This window comes from Manis pentadactyla, chromosome 14 (assembly GCF_030020395.1).
Source record: "Manis pentadactyla isolate mManPen7 chromosome 14, mManPen7.hap1, whole genome shotgun sequence".
NCBI lineage: Eukaryota > Metazoa > Chordata > Mammalia > Pholidota > Manidae > Manis > Manis pentadactyla.
Genome location: NC_080032.1, coordinates 84,064,578 through 84,091,461, shown reverse-complemented (window position 1 = coordinate 84,091,461; position 26,884 = coordinate 84,064,578). Strand labels below are relative to the sequence as shown.

The following is a 26,884-nucleotide window of genomic DNA, read 5'->3' as shown; positions in this document are numbered from 1 at the left end:
GGAGCCGCGCATGCGCAGAGGGAAAGCGGAATCTACACCTTCCCGGCCGGCGGTAGCAACTGCAGAAGTGCAGGAGACAATCTTGCTGGACAAGGCGGCGGCGGAGGAGGGAGCGACCGGAGGGGGTTGGCCTGGCGTGCACTCCGCACCCCGGGAACGTTATTGCGCGTGGAGCGTCTGCTTTTGGAAGGTGAGTGCCTGGAACCATTACTCTGGTGCGAAACTGCCTCCCGCGGCTTTGATTGCGGAGTGCTCTTTCCTCTCTCGTCTCCCCCACCTCCCGGCCTCTCCTCACACACACGCCCAGGAAGTTTTGTCTTGGAGATGGCATCTTTTGGAGCGCTCTTTTCGCGATCCTCAGACCCTCCGATTCTTCTGGAAACACACGTTTAGGGTGTCTTTTTTAACTGGGGAGCGGTATTCGAGGCAAACCGAAAGTCTTGGTGGGGGCCGCGAGTGGAGCCTGGCAACGGGTGAGGAGTCGCTGGAGTTGAGGGCTCCGCATTGAAGGTGACAATGCCTCCTCGCTGGCGTAGTGCTCCCTGGCGAGGAGGAGCCCGGTGGCTGCGAGGCCCGAGAGGAGGACGCCTGGGTGGCAACCGCGGAGGCCCCCGGGTCGCGCCCCGGTGGGGGCGCGCGCTGCGGGGGTGCCCGGCGCCGCTGGGGCCCCTCGTGTTGGAGTTGATGGCAGCCCCCAGCGCGTGTTTGATACGGGGGACAATAAACGCCATTCGCCCGGCGACTAAGTTGCCGTCACCTCGCGAGCTGGCGGGCGTGCGGGGCTTGAAGCCGGCCTTTGGGGTGCACGCGGCCTGGCGACGCCGGCCCGACTCCGGAGCGATGCGGCTGCGACAATGAGAGCGACACGCGGCCGCTCGCGAGCAGCGCGGCTCCCGGCGGCCGCGCCCAGGCGGCGCGTCCGGTCGTCTGGGGAACCCCAAGTTCTGCGGGCGGCCGTTCACCTGTGGCGTGGATGGGGGCGCCACGGCGGCGGCTCCCCGGGGCGGCCGTGGGCGGTTGGGACGGCCCGGCAGCGCGAGGGGGCGCGGGCGCGGAAGGAGGGCGAGAACTCGGGGCTCGGCTTTTTGTGCCGAACGTGACAGACCACGTGCTCGGGGCTGCGACCCCCGGTCTGCCCGAGCGCCCTGCTCCGGCCGGCGGCGAGGTGCGGGCGCTGTCGGGCCGGCCGGCCGGCAGGACAATGATTTGCCGATGATGGCGTCCTGCCAGTTTAAAAAGCAGAGTGAAAGTCGCCAACTCCCCTCCGGTGCGGGGCGGGCAGGCGGGCGTTCCTCGCCGAGGACAGCGCGAAACTAGGATTGAAAGGGCTCGCGGCTGAGGGGAGGGCGGAGGGCAGGGCCGCGGGCTGTGCACCCTGCCCCGGCTGATGGCGCGGGTCTCGCCCCTGTGAAACAATCCGACATCGCTGATGCTGCACGTAGGCAGCGCCCGGCCGGACAAAACAAAGAGCCGCATGTGCGGGTGCGGGCCCCGCCGTCGCTCGGGGCGGCCGCCGGGCGCGGGGCCGCGCGGCCCGGGCCCCCGAAGTTCGGGCGAGTCTCGGGAGGGGCTTCTGTCCCTCGGCCCGTCGCGGGGAAACTTTGGCGGAGCTACTTGTGCGAGGCGCCCTGTTGGCGCGGGGGAGGCAGCGCGCCCCGCGCGCCGGGCGGGGAGGGGGCGGCGGGCTCGGGGCCCCCCGCGCTGGGCTCGGGCGCCGGCTGCGCTGGCCGAGCGGCCGGGAGAGCGGGGGGCCCTCGGCCCGACCCTCGCGGCCCGGAGCCTGCGTCTGGGAGGTCTGCGGATTCGCCTTTGAAGTCGCACTGTTGCCATGTTTGAATTACGTCAGGGCAAAGCCATGAGGAGGAACAAGCCCCGGCGGCGCGGCGTGCGGGAGGCGCGGCCTGCGGGAGGCGCCGCGCGGGCGGGCGGGCGCGGGGCCCGTTGTTCCGGCGCAGGTGAGGCGGGCGGCTCGCCTCGCGCGGCCCTCGCCCCGGCGAGCGGCCCTCCGCGCGAACTTTCTTCGCGAGCCGAGGAGTTTGTTTACCGACAAGCCCGCCGGGAGCGTTTCTAGCTGCCGCCTCGGTGCGTCTCCCCGGCCGCCGCCTCCGTGGGCCCGCGGGTAAGCGGCGAGGGGGGCCCGGGGGCGGTGGGGGACGCAGGCGGCGGCCAGCCTCTCTCGGGGAGACGGGCGAGCGCGGCGAGCACCCTCACCCGCGGCCGGACCGCGCCCGCACGCCCGGGGACCCAGCCTCGACGACGCCCGGGGCCCCACTGGGGAAGTTTCGGGGCTCCCGGCTGCCCTACAAAGGGAAGTGAGGGCTGGCCGAGTGGTGCGTGCCGCTGTGTCCTTTGTGTTTACGTGTGGGAGGGGGACCCGGTGGGGGCGAGGTTTGTTTTGGTGGGGGCGTTGGTTTCTCGGGGTGTAGGGCGGTGCAGTGTGTTCTGGTAACTGTGACCCTAGTAGGGTTCTTTGTGTTTTTTTCCTTGCTCTAACCTTGGATTGCCACAGGCACTCGGAAGACTAGGAACCACTGTTAGGCAAACATGGACCCCGTGCGAGACAGATCCACCCCAGCAGTCCCTTCCTCTCCCCGTTGTTCTAAGGAAGGTTAAGAAAATTCTCCCCTCTCCCGTTTTTCTCTCAGTAATTAAACATAAATTTGACCTTGTCATTAAAAGTGCACTGAAAGCACCTGTTTTTGAACTGGAGTTTGCCAGACTTAACAAAGCCTTTTAATAATTTATATTGCAAAACTGAACACGTTTTTTAGTTGCTCAATCTAAATAAATTACACCCTCGTAGTTTGTTTCTGGTGGAGTTGGAGAAAAGCCTGATGGCAGTTAAAGCATTTGGTGATTTAGGGAATGGGGATCTTTCTTGGCCCATAAGTGTGTGTATGCCTGGCTCAGTGTTTGGTGGTCGTTTACTGCGTTATCTGAGGATGACCTTGAAGAAGCCGTCACGTAGGGGGAGTTGGGCCTTTGGAGATTTTATATGGGGGATGGGGAGGAAAAGGGTCAGGGGGATGACACATGGTAATAGCCAGCCAGCCCCGCTTGCTTCTTCCTAGTTCCTGTGCACTGGGGTTGATCTTCTGGTTATCTTAGATTTTCTTTTCAAGCTAACTTTTTTTTTTTTTTCTGTATGTGGCCCCAGGCATAGCTCAAATCGTTTGACACTTGGGTGCTTCTATGGTATTTGGGGTTTGCCTGCAGTCTAGACATCTGATAAGCAGCACCGTGTCTGTTGCTTCTTTCCTGATTTCTCCTTCCTTGGGGTCATGTTTCAATGTTAGAATCTAAAAGTGGTCATTACTGAAAAATAATGGTGTCCTTAGATGCCACACCCAAACCAAGAAATCCATACAAATCAAAATCCATTTTGTGTTATTCATTGCTTTGTTACTAAACACATTTCTTCCAAGTTTTGGTTGACCAAATTACAAATACCTAAAGGCAACCAATATTAGTAACTGTACATTTGAAGTGAATAGAAAGAACACGTCAGGAAAAGAATGAAAAACTTAGGATTAAACAATTTAGGGCAGTTATTTCTCTACGTCTTGTATTTAAAATGCATATGAGGTGCTTTGCAAATAACACCAAGGTTCTTTGGTTTTCTTAATATTTCATAACTGAGTTACAGCTAGAATTTTAATATACTGGGAAATTTCAAATATATAGAGCTTAATAATTTTTTTTGAATATCAGATGGTATGTGTGACGGAGATGCTCAGTTTGTCAAGGTGGACGAGTTGAAGAGTAGGAAAGGCACACAAGTCTACTGCCTTCTCTTTGCATTACTCTGTGGGAGGCTAGAGATGAAAAGTTCACTACACGGTTTATTCTAGAGCCTTGGTAGGCAGCAGGCCTCAAGGCTGCTGTGTTGCACCCTATTCTTAATTCAGTAGATCTGGAACATGGATGGTCAATTGTTTTCCCCCAGAGTTGTAATCAGGCCCTGGGAAAACTTGGCTCATGGGGCCCAAACTGAGCAGATTTCTATGTCAGACAAGCAATTTGAGGATGATTTCCATATTAAAAAGTTATTCACTGGGGAAAACTTAAGCTTATATGAAGTCTAAACTACATAAGCTGTTAGGAGTAGAAATGAATTTATTTTTTCCCATGCAGACAGTAGGTTGCTTTAAAAACATGACATTTTCTTTTTTCCTTGGGGAGATGCTAGGAATAAAACAGGCTGAGAAGGAAGGGAACACATTTGTTGAGGCACTAGGTTAGTTCAGAAATCCCTGGGGTTAGAATGCCTAGGTTCCAAAGCTGTGATCATGTTAAATAAGTCACTTTGTGGTCTGGTTTTCTCATCTGAAAAATAGCAATAATAAAGAATACCTAGTTCATAGGGTTGTAAATGAGCAGGTAATGTGCTTGGTAAATAATGAATGTTGTCCTCACTACTTGGGGAAGCAGACATTTTACAGAGGACAAAAACTGAGGCCTGGGTCAGTTACGTTGCTGGAGGAAATACTCTGGTAAATGTTGAGTGGATGGAAAGAATGAGTGTCTTTGGTCTCCTCCCCCACCTTCAGAAACTGGTTCTGGGCAGACACTGCCTTTCAGCTCCTGGTTGCCCATCCAGTTCTGATTCAACCATTTTGCATCAAAAAAGTCCTGTGGAAATCTAGAAAATCCCATTTTCTTTCTGATTTCTCCTGTCTGCAAGAGTCCTGGATAGTTTCGATGCTGGGAGGCGGGAGCGGTTTATAAACTGAAAATATTTTGCTGTTAATTGGTTGCCCAGTTTTTCTTTACATTGAATCTGTAGCTAAGGTTTCCTGTATTATGGAAATTACCTGGAAGTGTATCTACTCCAAAAGAAGGGGAGTTTGTTTCCAAGGGAGGGAGGTTCTCTTTTTGCACCAGAAATACATAAGTCACAGGCACATTTGCTATGACACATTCAAGTAGAAAATTTGCAATTGAATTAAAATAATTCATTTCTAGCTTTGTATTTAAGTTGTTGCCACCTATTATTTTAGGTCTGATTTGGCTTACATTCTTTTAATTGGTTGTTAATGTATGCTGAGTTTAAATTGCTCTTATTTTGATAACTCATTTCACCCTACACAATTCTAATCCCTCCCTTCCTCCCACAAGCCTGCTTGAAATAAGCAATAAATGTTTTTTCTGCTAATTGTTGTGAAAGCATTGAATTGTTTACTACTAATCTCCAATTAATTCATTTGGTTTACATTTCCTGGAAATCTTTAAACCTCACAGGTTTTTTTCCCCCATAAAGTCTGTGGAATTGATTGTTAAAGAAAAATGACTATTCAAATTACCAGTTTTTTATTTCACATCTTCATTGTAGGCACCATTTCCTTGCCTTTAAGAATACATTCAGGTCTATTTTGTCTATACCACTCTTGGGGTATTTTGCAAATTCCACTTTTTTCTGTGTACTATGTACAGTCAACACCTGGTTGTAATATGAAACTTGGTTCCTGCCCTACAACAGTTTATCATTGAGTAGAGGAGATAATGCAGTGAACAAGTATGTGAAATCCTGTGTGTTAGGTGTTCTAATAAGATAATGGGAGGATTTTGTAAAAGTAAATAATTCTTAAAAGAGTTTCCAAGGTTAAGGGGATGGAGCAGAAAGTATCTCAGGCAGAAATAACAATCTGAGTAGAGATGTGGCTAGTTATTAAGGTTGGTTTGGGGAATATCAGAATTGCAAGTTGGAAACGGCTGGTAGGCAGCACCAAATCCTGAAAAGCTTTGAATTTATTGCCAAGGAGTTTAGATATTATTCGGAAGCCAGTACTGATACCTTGGAAGGGTTGATTATTTGATTAGTACTTGAACTTTAGGAAGATACCACCTGTTTGAAGGATACAGGGAAGTCTGTTATGAGGTTGTGACAGGAGTTGAAGCAACACGATGAGGGACAGAGTCAGCTGGGATGGGACGGGCTTGAACCAGAGAAGTGAAGAAAGGAGGAAAGTCTCCAAGGACTTTATAGTGGACAGTGGTGTGGCCATGCAGAGGGTGAGAAGGGAGAGAGCCCAGTTGACTTCCAGCCTTTTTTGTGTGACTATGGATGATAACCAAGATCAGTGAACACAGAAGAACATGTTTGGAAGAGAAGATTAGAATACAGTCCATTCAGTGCATTTAAAGGTTTATTAGATTGCCAGCCCTTGTGTTGGTGCTTTATGGATATTATTAAGGAGAGTTGGGATTTATCCTTATTTTATAGGTGAGGAAATAGAAAAGGATCTGAGTTCATTGAATGTTCCTGAGGTTTGGGTCAGAACAAGTGTGTACTGCAATACCCCCTTCCTTAACATTTTTGTCCGCTTGAAAATGGGAGAACAGCTTCACAGAAAGGAATATTGTCCAGTTTCATGCCCTTAAAGTCTACCTGAAAAGGTTAAGTTCCTCTTTTCTCACAGACCTGGGCTTAAAAGAAGACCTTCCAAGATCAAGAGTCTACCCTCACTTTAAGTTGTTCGACATGTCCTGTGACAGAGTTTATATTATTCTTTAATATGAAGTCTTATAAAGTCAAGGAAATAAAGGGTATACATACACCGGTATTTTCATACTCTTGTTTCACAGCATCCCTGGAAAGTAGAAGTGAGATTTCAGCCACTCTAATATTACAGAGGGTCAAATAAAATTAGAAGTGACTTCCTATTAAGTTGTAAAGACAAAAGCAGAAAATGGACTCCAACTTGACTTGTTACAGTGCCTTTTCACCAGACTCGAAATAATTGTATTTCCTAACTCGTAATCATCCCTTAAAAACAAATACACCATCTCTCCAGCCTTTACAACTTTCTTGTCCATTGGAATCGCTCTTAATATCTAGAATTTAGAATTAGGATAGCGAGTATTTTTTCACACTACTAAAATGGGAGGACCTAGCATTTTGTTTTCAATAGTATCTAGAACTCAGAGGTGTGTGTGTGTGTGTTTTAAGGCTGTGCTATTTCAACTGAAGACTTACTTCTGATGAGTTCTAGGCTCTAATACTAAGTGTGGATTCCATAGGCAGCCACCTTTATAAATACAATTTCTCGGAGACTGGGTGGGGTGCATGTTTGGAGAAGCTATTGGCAGACAAGTTGGGGTCCACCACCCCTTTCTTAGTTTTCCTCCAGGCAGGTTAAAATTTGTCCCTTAACAATAAAATAAGGAAATTCAGAACTTTTGATGCTGGGAGGTGGGCTCATCATTTAGAAGTACATAAGAGGAAATAATAGTGTTTAATTGCTCCATGGCTCTCCTTAAGCTCCGAGGAAACACATCTCATTGTTGGGGAAAACTGCAACCAAGCGGCCTAGCACGGGGAGGACACAAAACAGTTTTATTTGACCTTTTTGTGTAGAGTGTTGCTCCAGTTACACTGCCAGTGTTTACTGGATCCTGTACTTATATGTGATTAAAGATAGCCTACCATTGACTAAAATGGTGTGGAGGGTGGCATTACCAGTTAACAGCAACTCAAGGTTCCTCATAGCTTTTCAGCACAAGGGCTTTTTCATGTTTATTTCTCTTCCTTTCCCATCATCCTGTCATTTAAAGTTCAGCTCTAAAGAAATGGATCGCTTTCGCTGCAAAGTTGTCTTTGGTTGCTTGGGTCCTTTTGTCTTTGCTCATTGCTGCTTCCTTCCCGCTTTACAAACCTTTTGCTTGTTTCTGCTCTGCAGTTTCCTTCCCATTCTGCTCTGTGTGTCTATTCTAATCTTACTGGTCCATTCTGTACTGTCTCCTGTGGAGTGTATTTGCTAACGTGCATCTCTCCCTCTGTAGGTCTTTGAGGAAATTTAAGTTCTCTGGGCTTTTTCAGATTCCTTTTCAGTGAAGTCAAGGTGTGATGATAACTAAGGTATTGGGGCGTGGCACTCCTGCTGGAAAAAATAGCTTATAGGAGTAAAACAGAAGTAAGCTTCCATAATTCTTGCACTCCTCAGGCAGTCACTAGTTACTAGTTTTTAAAAGTTTATTTTGAAAAGCCAATTTGTGTTAAGGTCCCATTTTAGAAACATACTATGGGCTTAGACTCTCTATTAATTCAACTTGCTTATTTCACAGAACAGGATATCTCGGCTCTTCCCTCCCTGCACACGTCATACATCTACTGCATTCTTTTTAGGGCTGAAATGATATTCTGTAGTATGAAGACACCATAGTTTAACCAGTCTGAGAATTTATGGACATTTAGGTTGCTTTCATAATCTTGTATATTTTTTAAGTCTAGGCCAGTTGGTTTTTAGAAAGGAAAAGTGATGATTAGAAAAAAAAAAGTGATAAGCTCTAGGGCTTTGGTCTACTGAAAACTAAAAGCACTTAAATTTAGGAATACTTAAATTTGGGAGGTTGCAAGGATGGTATGGACAAATGTGAAATTAACCATAAAGTTGATTTGTCACCTTTGACATATTTCCTTCTGAGTTTTCCTCTATCTAGTCCATCCAGTGGCATTTTTGAATATAAAAAAGCCTTTACTTCCCAGAAGGAATTTAGAAAGTGGAACTGGGGAAGTTAACTATATTGGAGGAACTATTGGTGTCCTTCAAAGCATACCAACTAAGTTAAGCCTAAATCTGTTTAAATAAATTAATGTTACATTTATCATAACAATAACCTGTCCTTTCCCTGAACATTGAATTAAAACCCTTATATGATTTGAAAGACAAACTACTCTGCAGAATTAAGTTCTTCACCTCATTGTACCTAATTCCATATTAAGAAGGTTACTGAAAACTCTAAAATTTGCATTTCCTAGTTGGAGCTTAAAATCAAATATTGCTAAAACATATGAGATCATCTTTAAGTTTAGAATTTAAGTTTGCAATTATCAGAAAATTTTCTTAAATAGCATCCTTTTGGTATTGGTTACTGTGATGAAAGATTCCTTTCTTTCCCATTTATATCACATTGCACTCCGTGAACTTCCCTTATGTGTGTTGAATCACGTGTAAAATAAGACCTTGTCCTTGCTCTTGGGCTTCATACTCTGATTGGATTGGATCAGAATTGGCCCCTTTAGATCTTTGATATACACAGTGGTTATTCCACCCTTTCCTTGCCTCAATACTAACACTTCCATCCCCTGCTTTTCATTAAGTTGACCTTTAGATTTATTTAAATTTAAAGTAGAAGAAATCTCAACAAATCTGACAAAATGTTTAGAATTAATAGTTGCATTTTTAAATATTAACTTTTGTTTTGTTTTGTTTGTTTTTTAGCTTGGAAGGGAACTTTTGTTTTTAATGTATTTTGTTCATATAATTGCAGTTATTTCTCATGGTTTTTGCTGACTTAGTTAACTTTAATCTTTTCAACTTTGGGAGATTGAATTAAGTTGTACAGAACAACAATTTCTACATGGTTGATTTGTCTTTAACTGTTCGAGTATTTTAAAAATTTGTGGCTGTTTGGCTGACAGTAGCCAAAGAAATAATGTCAAGGCATTACTTTATATAACACATGAAGTGTTACTACAAGTGACAACTTTTTTAAATTTTTATTTATTTTTATTTTTTATTTATTGAGGGGTAGTTGACACACAGTATTACATTAGTTTCAGGTGTACAACACAGTGATTCAGCATTTATATACATGATAATTCTAGGTACCAGCTATCACCATACCAAGTTGTTACAATATTTTGACTATATTCCTTATGCTGTACATTACATCCCGGTTACTTATTTATTTTACAATTGGAAGTGCGTGTATATAGTGAAGGCATCTCTCATATTGATTGATCAAATGGTTGTTGACAACAATAAAATTCTGTATAGGGGGGTCAATGCTCAATGCACAATCATTAATCCACCCCAAGCCTAATTTTCGCAAGTGACAACTTTTTAAAAAAAGTTTAATCCACACATTTATTGAATACCTACTAAGTGACTGGCACTGTTTTACATGCTGAAGTTACAAAGATGAATAAAGACAGGAGAATTCCTCACTTCGTCTATTTTTATTTTTAGCACAAGTTTATTGAGATGCAATTCACATACCATAAAATTGACTCTTTTAAAGTGTACAATTCAATGGCTTTCAGTATATTTGTAGAGTTTTGCAACCATCACCGCTGTCTAATTTTAGAAGACAAAATGACAGTTTTTAATCAGCATTTTAAGTCTGTCCTGATTTTTGGCTTTATCTCAAAGCTTAATTTTTTCTTCAGACACACGTAAGGGTGAGGTTGTATGGGGTCCACTCTCACAGATCTGTAACTGTCCCTCAGGAAGCAGGTGGCATTAGCTCCTTCTGTGAAAACATGGTGCTGAGTGATGTGATGCTTATGAGAATAGATGAAGTTACAGGTAGTTTTATATAGCTCACAGTGTCATTTGAATAAATGGAATAGATTGATTTGAAGGATTCATTTAATGTGGCACAAATATGGGACTAGGAAGTATTCTAAAGAGCCGCCTGGTTTTTTGAAATAACAGAAATCCCAAGTTTAAAGGCATGTTGTGCCATGCCCACCTGCCACCTTCTCAAAATATGTAGGACTTTGGTTTGAGCCATTTTGTGCCCCTAGTTCCCTCTGGAGGTTAGGTAGGGTATTTGTTGTTTTCAAAACATTAGTGGGACCATAGATCTTGTGAAAATAGTTTCAGTTAATCTCTGGGCTCTCCAAAGCTCAAAATGGTTAAACACCAACTACTGCTTTAACTGAGTTGCTGTAAACAAAGCCCAAAATGAAACCCCTGTGTATTTCCTGCAGATTCCCAGGTGCCTCTCGAGTGCGGGAATAAGCTCAGAAAGGGTTTAATAGGTTTATTAAGTAATCATCCGTAAAAAGGTTCATGGGCCACTTGTGTGTTGGTTGCATCAGGATAAGTGCCTGCCACTTCACTGCGCTTAGCACCGCCTGGAAGAGGGTGGGCCGTAGGATTTACAATCCCTCTCAGATATTTAATCAGAAGAAATATGTCAGGACAAACGTAAGATCACAGATCAGTCAGAAGGCAACAGGCTATTTTATTTATACTGATGTCTAAGAAGACTGTTCCCGAACTGAAGAGTGGCATCCCTTGTGGGGACTTGTTGGGTAAGTTTTGTGGAGATCCCCACCAAACAAGAAAATTGTACTGAAGATAAACACTTGATGTACAGGAGCTGCTGATGAAAGGGAGAGCTCTCTCAGTGCTGAGCTGTGGCCCTAGTGTTCCTTCACGGCTTGCGGGCGTGCTGACTGGCACAAACGATGGCTTCTTGGTCAAATCCAGCCTACGTGAAGGTAGTTTTCATCTTGGAGATGATCTGAATGCCATATAGTTCGGATGGCAGTTTTATTTGTGGGGAGGGAAGGGGATGGTGAGGGCAGAGATAGTAATCTATCTGTTGTAATAGGATTTGTTCTGTGTGTTAACGGAATGAACTGGCCTTTCTGGCTGTACTTCCTTTGTCCTTGCTGGGAAGGGAGGCTGAAGTTTCCTAGAGCTATTGATGGAGCCTGGCAACTGTAAGAGGAACTGTGGACTTTCGACCTTGATGGAAATGGAGGGTGCTGGGGGGAATTTGGAGAGCCTGCAGTTTGGTAGGAGGACTAGAAAGAGTTTACATTTTTGCCTCACAACAGCAATGGGCAAATTAAAGCAGTAACTGCTATTTCTGTAGCACTTCTTTTTTTTTCTTTGAGCTTGTAAATTTTTTAATCTTTCTGACTTCTCCAATTAAAAAAAATTTTTTTTTCTTTTGATATCATTAATGTACAATTACTTGAACAACATTATGGTTACTAGACTCCCCCCCATTATCAAGTTCGCCCCACATACCCCATTACAGTCACTGTCCATCAGCGTAGTAAGATGCTATAGAATCACTACTTGCCTTCTCTGTATAAACTGCCTTTCCCGTGTCCCTGCCCCCCCACATTATGTGTTAGCACTTCTTTTTTAAAGTTTCTGTAATCCTGTGCCATTTGGCATTGTTTTTTCCAAAGCAACACATGACCATTTTCTTCAACAGGCTATTGTCTTTTCATTTATCGTGTGGGTTGTTAGACTGAAAAGTTTTGCCTTGTTTCACAGGCCTTGCTATATTTTTTGCCTACTATAGAATACCTTCCTTATTTATTTTCCTCTGAAGAAAATCAAATTCCCAAGTATTTCATTTAATAAAAAACAGTTAACTTAATCTACTAGGAATATTTTGTTTTCTTGTTTTACCAGTTCTTAAATTTTGAAGTAACTGTTACTTAGACATAACTGTTGAAATGCATCAGTGGTCTTCTGCCCCACCCCATCTCCCTCCTTTGCCTGCCTCCCTTACCAAGGAGGAAAGAACACAATGTACAGTAGCCCCTTAAAAGGAAAGCGTCAGTGTTGAGCTAATTATTTGCTAATAGAATGTGTTTTAAAAAACAAATGATGTCTGTATTTCAGAAACCTTCAATCTCTTTCACACACACAGAAACAAAAAGCCTGTATATTTGGTTATTTCTCTGAATCACTTTTATAAATAGTTGCTTTGGTTCACAAACTAGCATTGGAATGGAATGGGGTCAAGATCATCCATCCTAAAACAAATACTTTGTTTTACTCATTTATTTGAGCATATTCCTAAAAGAACTTTAAAGGATGGTGCTGTGTAGTTATAACTTTAAACTATGGGCACAAATTAATTGGTACTAATAATTTTCTCTTATTGATGCTTTATATAATGCTTTTGTGATGATTTGTAGTTGTACTCTTAACACACACACACACACACACACACACACATACCCCCCTCTAGGCTTGCCCATTGGACTTTTCTGTATTTGTTGCCTTTTTATCCCCTTTCTTAGACCAGATACTCCAGTGGAGTTGGCCCTTGGTTTGGATATTCTTAATTAGAGCTAAGGTGCAAATTTACTGCCAGATACATTTTTGCTGTCCTTAGCTCTAGGGGCTCTTCCTTCCCTTGCTTGATGTTGAGCCTTTTTTGATCATGGGAATCACCTTATCTTACTGTACATTTCTTGGTCATCTGCCTCTTGTTATTAACTGCTCACGGAGCCTCAAAGAAGAACGCCAAAAAGGAGTTCAACTGAGGGGCAGACCTCAGGCAACAAGAGCTCATCCTCAATTTGTCTTACTGATTTATGAAATTATTATTGAATTCTGACCTTGGATTCTTGTGAATTTTACACCCTCCTTTCAGCAGTTTCAATTCAGGGCCAACTTGCCTGCTTAGAACTTCCCATTTATCACAGAAGAAATCCCCCCTCTCATTTCCCATAGTTCTGAGCATTGTGGGTTGATGCATAGTGAGTGAGGTACTTGTGTGCTTAGTATCAAATAGTGATCTTGGTAAATGCTCAAAACTTCCCCAGAGGGGAATTACATTAATGCAAAGGTGCAAAATTAAAGGCATTGCCTTAGCTTAAATATTAGAACGTGTCCTTCATTGTGTATGATTCCATCATTTTATAGGATTTTGGGAAGTCTGTTGTATTTTCTACTTAAAATTTTGCTTTAAAAAAATGCTTCCCTTCCCCCACTTTTAAAACAAGTGTTTGTAAGGAGGGTACAAGGAGGTAGTAGAGGGCTTGTTAAACAACTGAGCAGTTCCGTGTGTTTCATACTGCTTGCCTGCTGTCAGAAATGGAGGTGGATCCAGGAGGTCTTCGCCAGAGCCTGCCTGCTGGTCCTGGAATACCTGGTTGCTGCCGGGGGGTGGGTAGAGCAGAGCTCCACTTTAGTGGTCTCTGGTATAGCCCTCAACAAAGCTGTACCCATTCTTCGCTTTACAGACTATTGCTCAGAAGAGAAGATGTTTGGTTTTCACAAGCCAAAGATGTACCGGAGCATAGAGGGCTGCTGTATCTGCAGAGCCAAGTCCTCCAGCTCTCGGTTCACCGACAGTAAACGCTATGAAAAGGACTTCCAGAGTTGTTTTGGGTAAGGTCCATCTGATACAGAGGTGTCATTTTTTAATGTTTTTTCTTAGAGTGAAAAATATCCCAGCATATGGAAATATTTTCCAAGCAAGGGGATTGGTTAGAGCAATGTGCTAATAATTAAAATCACTTATATTCAAATCTAGGCTTTTTTAAGACCCTTGTGCTTAAATATTGACAGGCTTTTTTCAGGAACTAGCAAATTAATTGTGAAGCCCCTTGTAGGTAAAACCAAACAAACCCTTTTCTTGTTAACTTCAGGATGTATAAAGAGATTTTCAAAATGCTGCTTTTATTCTTATTTTAAAATAGCTGTCCTCCAACAGTTTTCTGTCCTTTGTATTGTTTTTCTAAATCATTGAAATACATTTTAACCCAACCTGCTGAGGATACTAACAAGACATAATGTTCTGCCTTGAAACCTATCAGATTATGGTAGCTTTTTATAATTTTGTTTCTCATTTATCCTTGGACAACAAACGTCTGATTAATAAAATGGAATTTACTTTTCAGCAAATGCTTGATAAAATAGTATATGTTGAACCATTATCCCATGTTAGAAATTAATTTCACCACTTTTTCTTACCACATTTGTTGATTATTGTTAATCCTGGACTTCAGTTATTTTGAATGTTGACAAAAAAGTCTCCACCAACGTGGCCTTCTTTAAATTAAAATTTTCTCAATATATTTATTTCCAATTTTATTCATAATAAATATCAGTATTTTTCTTTTTGTATTTACAGTACAGGGAAAACGTAGTAAATCAAAGTTCCTCAGTATAATTAAAAAACAGCTTGGTGATTAGTCCTATAGATCTTCCCCTCCATGCAGATATAATAATTTTTTATAAGTTACAATGCCTCTCTGGTTTTGTTTGTTGTGGAACTAGAGCATCAGGACACATTATTTTACTTAAAGGGTAGCATTTTGTTGCTTATGAAGTGTCTACACATTTCAAGAAAGATTAATTTGACAGCATCGTTTAAAACCATGGTGACTAGTATCTTAGATCTTAAATTCTATATTTTAATTTTAAAAACATTCTTTAAAATGACTAATTATAGTACATTGACTTGGTCTAAAAGTTATATTTCCTAAATGTATTACAGTAACAATTGAATTGGATTATCCAGAATGATCAGAAATAGCATCTATAAACTATAAATAGTTTTTCTGAAAGAACTGTACTCATATGAACTCTTTAATGATGATAATCTTCGTTATTATCTGTGGACTCTTTAATAATAAAGGTTTGATTTCTTACCAGGTTGCATGAGACTCGTTCAGGAGACATCTGCAATGCCTGTGTCCTGCTTGTCAAAAGATGGAAGAAATTGCCAGCAGGATCAAAAAAAAACTGGAATCATGTTAGTTCATCTTTCATCTTACCTTTATACCTCTTTTACATCCAAAGTAACAGTTTTCTTCCTAATTAGGAAGTAATATGTCCATAGGGTGGAAAAGTCTGAAAAAAATAAAGGAAAACATTAGTTGTTGCTCAAATATAAATCACTTAACCTTTTGGCATGTTTTGGAGCAAACTAGCTAGCTCAGTGTGACATTTCCCTAAGGCTATATCCAGTATCACCAAATTGGAGATTCATAGTACATTTCACATATTTTTTATATTAACCTAGAAATTCCTAGAGTTTAATAGACATGGATCCTTTTTTCATCTCTTAGGAAAACCTTTATCCCAACTCCTGTTGGTACTACCAAGCACATGCATTTAGCATCAGAACTGGATTTGAGTCCTTCCTTCACCGTTTATAAGTGGTGAACTTTGAGCAAGCCACATTTATGTATAAAGTGCAAAGATAATTGCCGTTTCATAGAGCTGCTGTGAGAATGTATGTAACAGATCATAATCCCTCAGTTACATGGAAGTCACTGTTACTCTCTGTATTTAATCTAGTTGAGATCAAACTGGTATGTAAATGTGGGTTGTTTGCCTGTTCACTTTATGATAATACTAGATTCTTGACAAAATAACTTTGGGTGACCAGAACAGCACGGTTAAGTCTTACTTAATCCTTCTATATACTAGCTCTCAGGAGATGCATGACATGTATGCAGATTGTTTGTTTTTAATCAGGTATTTGTTTATTTATTACCTTTTCTCCTACACTAGCCTTATACTGTCCTTTATTGATAATCTTGCATTATTATGATAGGTTTCTTTATATCTGTTAACATTTAAAAAAGTGAGTTTTTCTGTAATTAATACATTATCTGGAGAAAAATCCAAATTGTGGTTTTGAAGGTGATGGCAACCTTTTTACATAAGGGTAGAAATCTGCAAACAGGAAATGGGAATGAATGCATGAGAATGGGACCACACAGGGCTAGACTGTGGGAGAACATGCCATTGCCATCGTGTAAATGACCTTAGATTAAGGTTATGTGGTGAAAGAGCATAAAGCATAGATCTAAAAACCTTGATTTGTGTCTTGTCCCCTTCCCTGCCCACCCAGGGCCACTTCCTAGCCTGGTGAAATCAGGCAAAATGCCTAATTTCTCATTTTCCTTCATCATAAAATTTAAAGTAACAAAAAATAGCCTCCTTATGGTTTGTAGTGAAGGTAAAATAAAAAGTGTATGAAAGCTTTTTGGAAAATTGCAAAACATGATCCTGGAGAAACTTTAGTTGTTGTTTGGCTTCATATTTCTTAACCTACTTGGGTCTCACCATACATCAATCTCTTCAAATTTTTTTGCCCAGCAGTCTCTTGGCATTGACTACTTGAAGAAAAAAAAAAAACACTAGGTAAACTATTCTTTAACACCATGTGGTGATTAAAAGTGCACATGGCTGTCAAACATTCTTGAATAGAAAACTGGTTCTCAAATTTGACTCCTTTAAATAGGCATTTGTTGAGCAGGAATACAGAGGTGTCATTTTTTAAATGGTATTAAATATTCAGTGTTTTCTTCCAGGTGGTAGATGCGAGGGCAGGACCCAGTCTGAAGACTACATTGAAACCAAAGAAAGTGAAAACTCTGTCTGGAAACAGGATAAAAAGCAACCAGATCAGTAAACTGCAGAAGGAATTTAAACGTCACAGTAAGTTTGATACTGATGAGTACTTTTGTTTTTATTTTTGTCTGGGTGGGGCATTTGGTATGTAGGGATCATTTTTTCTTTTACTGCTTTTATAAAGTGTTGGAATGCAATATTGACTTGGTAGAGATACTATTTTATTATTATGAAATCTTGGAACGCTATCTGATTTTGATGGAATAAAAGGACTTTCACTAGCTGGCCATTTCTTCAAACTGATGAGACCACTTTGACCACTCTGATTCCTTTCTTTATTGATTTTTAAAATTAAATCATTTACTTAATAATTTAATAAATTCAAATTTTCATTTTCTAGATGAATTTGTCAAGCTTGTTCACTTGATTTTATGCTTAAGGATATTGAGGCTTGGAGATGTGCAGAACAGTGCATACATAATTAGTAGATAATCTGAGAGCAAAGCCCAGATTTTCTCGTAAATAGCTTTAGATGTCATATCACACCTATATTCCAGTAAAGCCAGCCTCGGGACTTTTCAGGTTTAGCGGGCAGTATGTGTTGTGAGGGATGATGGAATGAGAAAGGAATGACTAATATCAGGTCCACGGACTCTTTATAGGAAGTTGTTGAGGTGGGAGGGCACCTTAGTGGTAACTTCTGTATCTGGGAATGAGATTTCAAATTTTAAAAGGAAATGCAGGGCATGTAATATTATTACATAACATTTGTATCACTCCTCCTCCCCCAGGGAGGCAGGAAGGGGGTGTCTGAGGCAGCACTATTAAATCAAACACATTAGTGTTTCTGTAGCAAAAATGTATGTATTCACGTCTACAGGCTAGTCAGGTTTTGCTACCTAATTGTATAGTTCAGGTCAGGTCAGATTTTGTGGCCACATGGGTTAGGAATAAACTGTTTCCAGAACTTTTTCCAGAACTATAGATACGGGTTGTAGATATGGGTCCTGTATTGGAATTTTCAGGATTAAAAAAAAATCTGTGTAGACAAAATACCTTCAGTCAATATTTGTTTTAGAATAATGGAAAAGGAAAGTTAAATTGACTGATAGGTACAGTGAGGAAAGAAGCCCTATCATCTTGAGCATTCTGGTATATGTACTGAGTACTGTACATACATAATTACCTCAATATTAGGATAGGAAGTAGGGAGTGTTGATTTAACCTTGACCCAGGTGTCTTAATGAGTGGAAGCGTGAATTTGACCTTGAGTTTGTCTGAGTTGGAGCCCTGTGCTTGCTCTGCAGTAGCTGGGGTAGAAAATATAATGCCCAGGTCTCTGAAGTCCTCCCAGGTCTTCTGCTAATGTTGTGCTCTCCTCGTAAGCGGGTGTTACTAGTCCTAGTTACTACTCTGAGGATATATGTAATCTTCGGCTAAAATATTTTGAGTATATTTATAGTAAAATAAAATTATATATGTCCTTTCTTAACGACATATCACAGGGGAGACAAAGGAAAAGACCAACTTTAACTTACCCTCCATTCTCACTAGATGCTTTCACGAACATTTGGGAAATAGTAATTTTTTCTTCTACCACTGGAAGGTTAGAGGAATTGATTATTCATGTATGTTCTTAGCCTCCTCCCTTTACTTATAGGGAAAGTGATAATCTAATTTTTGCCTTATCTAAGGGAATATGTCCAGTGTAATTTAAGATTTTTCTGATAAAGCTGTATTGTGGAGGGGATGAACACTAAAAATAAGTCCCTTTGAAAAGGTGTGTGGGTTTGGGAGACTCTGTAACCGGGTTTTCTCAGGTGTGTTGTGAACTGCTAGTGTCTGTGTATGACATAATAGTTTTGAGATAATTAGAATTTGTATACATCACCCATAAATGATTTCCCTGCCTCTGGTGAATTATTTGCTTCCATGTATTCTGCACTTACCTGACCTGTATTCCTCTTTTTTGAGATGTTCTTTCCTTTGTGGTGTACTAGAAAGGCAGTGGACCTGGAGCTTGAATGAAGATCTGGATTTGATACAGTTCCTGACACTTACAGATATGTGACTCTGATGTCACTTAACATTTAACCACAATTTCCTAATCAGAGAAATGGGGATAATCAAGTAAAAAAGGGTTTTGTAAAACAAAACATTTCAGTGTAACTGTTAGCCATTCTTCTTGTCATCCTTCTTTCTGAAATCCACGATGATTTCTGGTTGCTGTAAAATAAATTTGAAAATATCTAGCAAGTCTTTGGAGATCCTATTTTAGGCAAAGAATATTTGGGCTGAGTCGGTCCGTTCCTGTGCCTAGTGTGTTCTGCTTGCATAACTTTGATTATCCTCCCTGTCTACCCTGTACTATCTAATACCTCTTTGTGCCTTCCCAGATCCTACCTTATTTTTAAGATTAAAAAAATTGCAGATCCTTGAGGGATTTCTGAATCTATATTCTAGAAGAGTTTTTTCCCCCTAACTGCATTTGTATAGTTAGTTGTATCCTAGTATTCCAGGTATTGGATTAAACTATGTGAAATTGCTATTTTTATAAGTAGAAAATGGTCGAGTAACAGCATTTTCAAGTGGATCACAGATATGAAGCGCTTCTTAGGGTAGTGAGCTTTCAGCTTAGAGCTGAAAAGTCTTTTAAACATTCCAGTAGACTATTCCTTTAAAGCATACAAGTCTTTGAGGATTTTGTTTGTTTCTTATGAAGTTAAGCTATTCATACATTGGAACAAAGTGAATGTATTAAAAACACTCATGGTACTTTCTTAGGTATACCTGATTTTATGCTGTTTTATATAAACTTCTGTTACTACAAAACACTTGTGAGCTCTGTTTAGGTTTTCTTTAGTCTGTTTCTTCCCATGAAGGATATGACATGGGATTTGATGTCTAGTAGATACTTAATATTTGGTTGGTTTGCTGAATCGGAGGATTGCTGTAGCCACCTATCCTGGGAGGGGGAAGTCTTTAGCTAAAGGTAAGATGTGTGGTAGGCTCAACCACTATTTATGATATTGCTGTTGCTGTGGAACAATAGTATGATATATAGCCATAAAGCACAGTAATTGCATGCAGCCTTGTAAATTTATATGAAGTCTTTTGAGGGTAAATATCCTAGATGATGTTCAAGTTGTATTTGAAGAATTGTCTTTATTCCTTAACTGAACCAGGATCTATGGTTTTCCCCTAGAGGTAAGGTGCCGTTTTTCTTTTAGTTGCTCCCAAGGTTTTGGTGTCCTCAGTTTTCAGAAGGTGAGTTATGACGTGTCCTGGCACTGATTTCTGTGGGTGTATCCTCTTTGGGGTTTGCTCAGCTTCTTGAATCTATAGGTTTCTGTCTCTTGTCAAACTTGGCAAGTTTTCGGCCATCCTATTTCTTCCAGTACTTTCTCACCCTTGCCCTCTTTCTTCTGTCCTTCCAGGCCTGCAGTGACACGAATGTAGGTGTTCTGTTACAGTCCCACAGATCTCCAAGGCTCTATTCAATTGTTTTCTCTGTCATTCAGGCTGGATGGTTTCTGTTGTTCTTTCTTGCAGTTCACTCATTGTTGCCTCTGTCCCTTCATTGTGCTGTTGAGCCCATTCACTGACTTTGTATTTCATTTATTGTATTTTTTCTTTAAAATTTCAGTTCTACTTCAATTTTTTTTTTCCTTTTTTACTGAGACCTATTTACTGAGGCAGTGTTTTCATTTGTTTCAAGTGTGTTCATGATGGCTCACTGAAGTACTTCTGTCGTGACTACTTTATGGCAGATAAGTTAATATCTATTTGCCTCTTCATTCACTTTTGAGATCTGGGTTACAGATATGATGTAGTTTTTGATTGAGTGAAACCTAGACATTTAATTATGTTATGAGACTCTGGGTCTCATTTAAATTTCTGTTGTAACTGGCTTTTTGACGCTTCTCCAGCCGGGGGGGTGGAGGCAGGGCACCCCCTTGTTACTGTCGGAGAAGTCAGGTTTCCCACTCTTCGTCTGAGATGGGAGTAGCTCCTCCCTGCTGGGGGTGGGGATGGGGGTGAGGCCCCACTGGGTGGGCTGCTCCCATTCCTCTTGGGCCATGCCGGAGGTCCTGCTTCTCTGGAGGGCCCCTCTGATACCATCCCAGTGGAGGTGTTGGGGGGCCTCACAGCAGTCTCTCGAGGAGGGAAATCTAGGCTCTGCCCTTGGTCTTTGCCAGGGTGGTTTGGGGTAGGGGCCTGTTTTGTTTGTGGCATTAGGCCGGAGTGGGTTGGCTCTCTCTAGTCCGAGTCCCTGTCTTCCTGGGCTGTCCCCTCCTGGGCCTTCATGGAGAGAGCAGGCATCGGTCCTCTTTTTTTTTTGGTTGGCACCCACTGGGGTGCTGCCGCCTGGGATTTACAAGGTTAGAAGAAAAACTAGGGGACTCACCATTGTGTTCTTCCCTGGGTCTTGAGCTCCCTGTCTGTTGGCAGCTTTTAGAGTCTTTAGGTTTGTTTTATGTAATGCCTGGAGTTTTTAGTTGTACGTATTAGGAGGAATGGGGAGAAGCGTGTCTATACTCTCATCTTCCTGGAAGCTTAGGTCGTTTTCTTTTGGAAACATTTTAATACAGATGCCTTCAAATTATTGTAGTGAATAGAAAACACATCCTTCCTTTTTCTTCTTTTTACTAACTCAGTTTTCTTACGCTGAGGCTTAGTTGTATATAATGAAATTACACATTTTTTTCTCTTGCAGATTCTGATGCTCATAGTACCACCTCAAGTGCCTCTCCCGCTCAGTCTCCTTGTTACAGTAACCAGTCAGATGATGGCTCAGATACAGAGATGGCTTCTGGCTCTAACAGAACGCCCGTTTTTTCCTTTTTAGATCTCACATACTGGAAAAGGTAAAAGAACAGAAAACCTCTTTCTAACCAGCAAACCTAAATTGTAGGCAACGGTTTCCCACTTAGCAATGAAATGGCATTTGGTAAACAGCTGATAGTACACGTGGTTAGAGTTGGATTAAGCAAGAATTGAGCTGAGAGTTGGGTTTTTGTATGCCTTTCCTGTTGATTTAAAAAAAGTCATATTAGGGAACCTAAATTTCTTACAGTGGAATAGACTGGGTATTCATTCCCACTACCTCTCCCACTGAGAAAAGTAAAATGTCTAGAAATATGTATTTTTTAAGTTTTTGAAAATGCATTGATAAGTGGGCAATTAATAAGGAATAACCAGAGACCAAATGCTAAGTGAATATGGGACCTCAAAGTAAAAAAAAAAAAAGATAATGGACTAGGAAAGAGAAAATACTCAGAGAAAGTGGTTAAGGATTTTCTAGTTCACAGATCCAAGAAGACTAACAAATTATGAGCAACATAGTAAGCAGTTATCTTACGGGTGAAGAAAACTGACACATAGAATTAAAACTATAGAACTTGAAAGACAACGTAGATCTTTAAGCAGTGGGAAAATAGACATTATTTTCAAAGGAACAACAAACTCAAAGCTAAGTTTGTAGCATGAACAAAGGAAGCCAGAAAAGACATTAATATCTTGAATGGGCCAAGAGATAATAGCTGTCAACCTAGAATTATATATGTGGAGCAAAAATACCCTGTGAACAGAGGGCATAAGACTTTTGACTAGAAAAAAAAATTCAGAGTTGGCTGCCAAGCTGACCCTCAGTAATGAAAATTCTTCAGGGATTCAATTGGGAAAAGAGACCCCCAGATTAAAATTCTGAAAAAGATAAGTAAACCAGCAAATATTTAGGTAAATTTAAATGAACGCGGATAGTTTAAAGTGACCGTAGTTGTGGGTGTTAAAAAAAAAAGAAATATATAACTACAGTAATGTAAGTTAAGGTAATAGAAATGATAGGAGTTTGCATTGTTGAGAATAAATAAATTGAATTTGATGAACTATGTAATTATTGAATAAAAATAAAAGTGTAAAACCTATGGAGAAGGGAAGGGCAGAGAGTTTACAAATGTAAGTAGTAAAACAAAATGATAATAGAAAACCTCCATGTGTTTATAAATTAAGAAACCATGTATCCAAGGGGAATATGTATAAGTCAGGAAGTCTTTATAAGTAAAAAAATAACCAAAACATACTATAATTCAAAACATGAGATATGAAATCAGAGAAGCAGAGGAAAAGTTGATGTCTTTAATGCTTCTTAGAAAAGAAACACTAAAAATAAATGAAGTGATACATATCCAGTTTAAAGGTGAATGAAGCCCAGTATTAAAAAAAAGTAAAAGCAAGGAAATCCTCAGAACTGAGTTGAAATAAGTTGAGTAGAAAATCAGTTCACAGTGGATAGGATCAGTAAAGCCAAGAGTTGTTTTTTTGAAAAAGACATGACCAAAAAAAATATACTAGAGGGAAACACTGGGTCAAGGAAAAGGTACGGTCATGTATGCATGAGCATCTAAGGTAAGAAAAGAGATTTAGCTATAGATGTTGCAGAAATTTAGAAGACAATAGGATATTATAAACATCTGTGTGCCAATAAATTTGAACATACAGGTAAAATAGATAATTAGTAGAAGAAGACAGTTAACCAAAACTGGCTCAAGAAAAAAACAGAAAACCTGAAGTCTCATAATGAAGAAATTGATTCTCTGGCCAAAAGTGTTCCCTCAAAAAATCCCAGGCCCAAATAGGCAAGTGCTAGCAAACATTCCAGAAACAAATGAATCTTGGACTGGCCATTTCAGATTACGGATGAGAGGGCACAGGCCCCAAGGCTTTTATGAAGCTAATGTAACTTGACAAAGAAGCAGTATATCATGACCAGATTAAATTTATTCTCAGGATGTAAGATTCGTTTAAGCATTAGAAAATGAAATAATACAGTTAGCCACACTGACAGTTTCTAAAGGAGGGGAAAAAATGCTGTCATCTGAGTGGTACATTGAAGATACTTGATAAATTTTAATGTTTCATCTCAGGGTTTAAAATCTTTTAGTAAAACTGGAATAGAAGAGGACCACATTGATAAGTAATTGGCATTTTCGAGTGAAGATAAACATGTTCCCATTTCTGTATCATGGCAACAACCTAGAAAGAACCTTTGGACACAGTGATATGTACAGAGTGTATGTAGTAGTAGAAATTTCCCCCTCCAAAGGAGCGTGGATGGATAAATCGTGTGTTCCCCTGGTGGAATACTGTGCATGCGGTAAATGAAGGTGCATACCTAATATTAAGGAGAGAATGAGATGGGGTGGAATTGGAGAAGGGCGTGCAGGGGGACTTCATAGGGAGAGACCATTTTTATACCATGTGTATCCATGTGATCCATGTATGTTGTCACTTTCTAATGCATAATTTTAATGTATATTTGCTAATACATGAATATATTTTTATCTACTTAGTATTAAAATAAACCATTAGCTGAATCAGCCTGTTGATTATGGCTGGTTTTCTTTGAGACTTGGTGATTTTTGGAGGGAACAGTTTACAACTTTAGGAGCAGCCTCTGGAACCACTGTGTTCCAGAAGCCTTCTTCCTCTTAATGCTTAATGAGATTCCAGTGTGAGATTTAAAGCACCTGGGTAATTCTTACTCCCTAGCTAATTGGGGTCCCTCTAAGGAGCCCGTTCGTTTGGAATGTGCTGAGATTGTGGAAGTGGAACCTTTCGATTGTGTCAGATTTATGGTGATGAATGTAGATTTGTTTCTTTTTCTTTTGTATTCCTGTTTTCCTGCATGTTAATTTATTTTGTGCCCTCTCCATTTTTTTCTTTTAGACAGAAAATATGTTGTGGGATCATCTATAAAGGCCGTTTTGGGGAAGTCCTCATCGACACACATCTCTTCAAGCCTTGCTGCAGCAATAAGAAGGCAGCTGCCGAGAAGCCAGAGGAGCAGGGCCCAGAGCCTCTGCCCATCTCCACCCAGGAGTGGTGACTGAGGTGTTTGCAGAAGGGGAACCAGAAAACCATCTACATTTTGGAAAGGAAACAGAGCAACAAATCCTGATATTTTTAACCTGGATTACCTGCTATTCTGCCAAAAGACAATTTCTAGAATAGTTTTGAATGGGTTATTTCTCTTCCAGTTCCACAAACTCTGAAGCCAGTGTCTAGCTTACTAAAAGAAAAAAAGTGTACATAATATTTAAGATGCTGAGTATTTCATAGGAAAGCTGAATGCTGCTGTAAAGTGCTCTTTAAGTCTTTTTTTTTTTTTAATCCCCTTCTAATGATTTGAAACTAGGGGAATTTCAGGGGACAGAGATGGGATTTGTTGTATGATAACTTACGTAGTTTTAGTCTTTCTATATTGAGAAGCAGTGGTTGGGGCATTTTAAAAAAAATGGCTGGCTATACTTGTTTTCCTTCATGGTAATAAATTCGCCATAACTCGGTAACATGGACTTGCCCCTAGAGGTAGTTGTTAATAATTTTGAAATAATAAGGTCTTGCCTAGGTTCTGATGATTCAAACCTGTACTACTGAATATTAAAAGCAGGACAGACTAAGCTCTCTTGCAAAAACCTTGAAGGAGTAATTTTTAAACATACAGAGAGGTAACTTGACTGTATATGTTGCATCCTGTGTCACCTCCCTCCGTACTGATATTTGATAAAGACTTTATATGAAACTTCTACAGCAGAGTCAGAGTTCCTCTTGGGGAAGTGTCAGGCCTTCAGGATGAGCAGTCCTAAGTGAACAGTACCAAAGCATCACCACATGGTAGAGAACACACTATTAAAATAAAAATGTTATCTGAGAAACACGGTGTGCAAATTTTCAGGATGGCACAAGTGAAAAGGTGAATGCTTCTTGGGGCACATTTCTTAGAGGGCTTGTTGAGTGTGTAAATAATTGACTCGATTGTGTTACATGACCGGTGACTTCATTGAAAATCTGCACAATTCAGTTTTAGTTCTGGATTACTTCAGTTGACCTTTGTGAAGGTTTTATCTGTGTAGAGTGGTTGTTTGACTTGTTTTAGCCTATTAGGGTTTTGGGGTTTTTTTCACTATAGTAAAGTTTAATTCTACTAAAAGAAAAGAGGTGTGTGTGAATGCTGAGTGGGTTGCTTTTGGTTTGGCTTCTTTTAGTCAGGCTTTGTCCTGATGCTGAGATACTAGGTGATAAATCCTGGTCGCGGAGCTCTACGAGACTGAAGTCATCACTAAGAGTCTCTTACTTGAACCCAAACCAGAGTGCCCTCATTGCCTCTTTTCTAAAAGTTCAGGAACAGTATATCCCCAATTCAGATTTCATGAGGGAGGATCAGCCTGCCTTACAAATAACGTGACTCAATGCTTATTTTTGAAACTGGATTAAAAAAATTGGATGGTATAACTAATAAGGAGTGAGCCACTTTCTATGGGCACCCTGTAGTTTTATAGTTCTTAATCTGAAACTTAAAATTTTATATTTTCTTCTTTCGGAAAAAACTACAAGCCACCATATGCACAGACTACACAGTGAGTCGGGCCGGCTCTCCCACAGCCGTTGAGGTGTATGCCAAGAGTCCCAGCCATTACCATCTTCCTCCTGAGTTCTTTTGAAAAGGTTTAAAAAATTTTTTTGTACATTTTGGCTGCAGTATTGGTGGTAGAATATACTATAATATGGATCATCTCTACTTCTGTATTTATTTATTTATTACTAGACCTCAACCACAGTCTTCTTTTTCCCCTTCCACCTCTCTCTGCCTGTAGGATGTACTGTATGTAGTCATGCACTTTGTATTAATATATTAGAAATCTACAAATCTGTTTTGTACTTTTTATACTGTTGGATACTTATATAATCAAAACTTTTACTAGGGTATTGAATAAATTTAGTCTTATTAGAAAATAAAAGAAGCTGTTCTGTGGCTTTGTTTGAAAGACATTCTTAGATAAGAATAAAGAGTGTTTTGAAGGCCTTCGCAGACACTCAGTTTAAGCCCTTAGTATTGTATAAGAAGCCCTGAAGGAAAAAAAAATCCTTAGAAATAGACTTCAAAATGAAAGACATTTTAACTGATACAGCAGTTAACATAGTGGGTAAGATGATTGTAACAATGAGGGACAATGTGTCCAGTG

General features: G+C 40.7%; 1 protein-coding gene across 3 annotated transcripts; it reads left to right on the top strand.

Annotated features, from left to right (window-relative positions):
• Window positions 1-26,662, top strand: SINHCAF (SIN3-HDAC complex associated factor). Of its 3 annotated transcripts, none has more exons than XM_036889420.2 (6): window positions 1-190; window positions 13,733-13,880; window positions 15,150-15,249; window positions 16,820-16,946; window positions 21,577-21,727; window positions 24,588-26,662. In XM_036889420.2, exons 2-6 carry the CDS (start codon window positions 13,753-13,755, stop codon window positions 24,745-24,747), a joined length of 666 nt encoding a protein of 221 aa, XP_036745315.2. In that variant the 5' UTR covers window positions 1-190; window positions 13,733-13,752; the 3' UTR covers window positions 24,748-26,662. The 3 variants fall into 3 exon arrangements, with proteins under 3 accessions (XP_036745315.2, XP_036745317.1, XP_036745316.1); XM_036889422.2 differs by lacking the exon at window positions 1-190 and adding an exon at window positions 287-473; XM_036889421.2 differs by lacking the exon at window positions 1-190 and adding an exon at window positions 1,968-2,119.
• Window positions 26,663-26,884: the final 222 nt, after the last annotated feature.

What these genes read in the sequence shown, in the direction of transcription:
- SINHCAF (XM_036889420.2), top strand. Translation starts at nt 13,753, where the DNA reads ATGTTTGGTTTTCACAAGCCAAAGATGTACCGGAGCATAGAGGGCTGC. An exon ending in GACTTCCAGAGTTGTTTTGG is followed by an intron (nt 13,881 to 15,149) that starts GTAAGGTCCATC and finishes ATTTCTTACCAG; the next exon opens with GTTGCATGAGACTCGTTCAG. An exon ending in CAAAAAAAAACTGGAATCAT is followed by an intron (nt 15,250 to 16,819) that starts GTTAGTTCATCT and finishes GTTTTCTTCCAG; the next exon opens with GTGGTAGATGCGAGGGCAGG.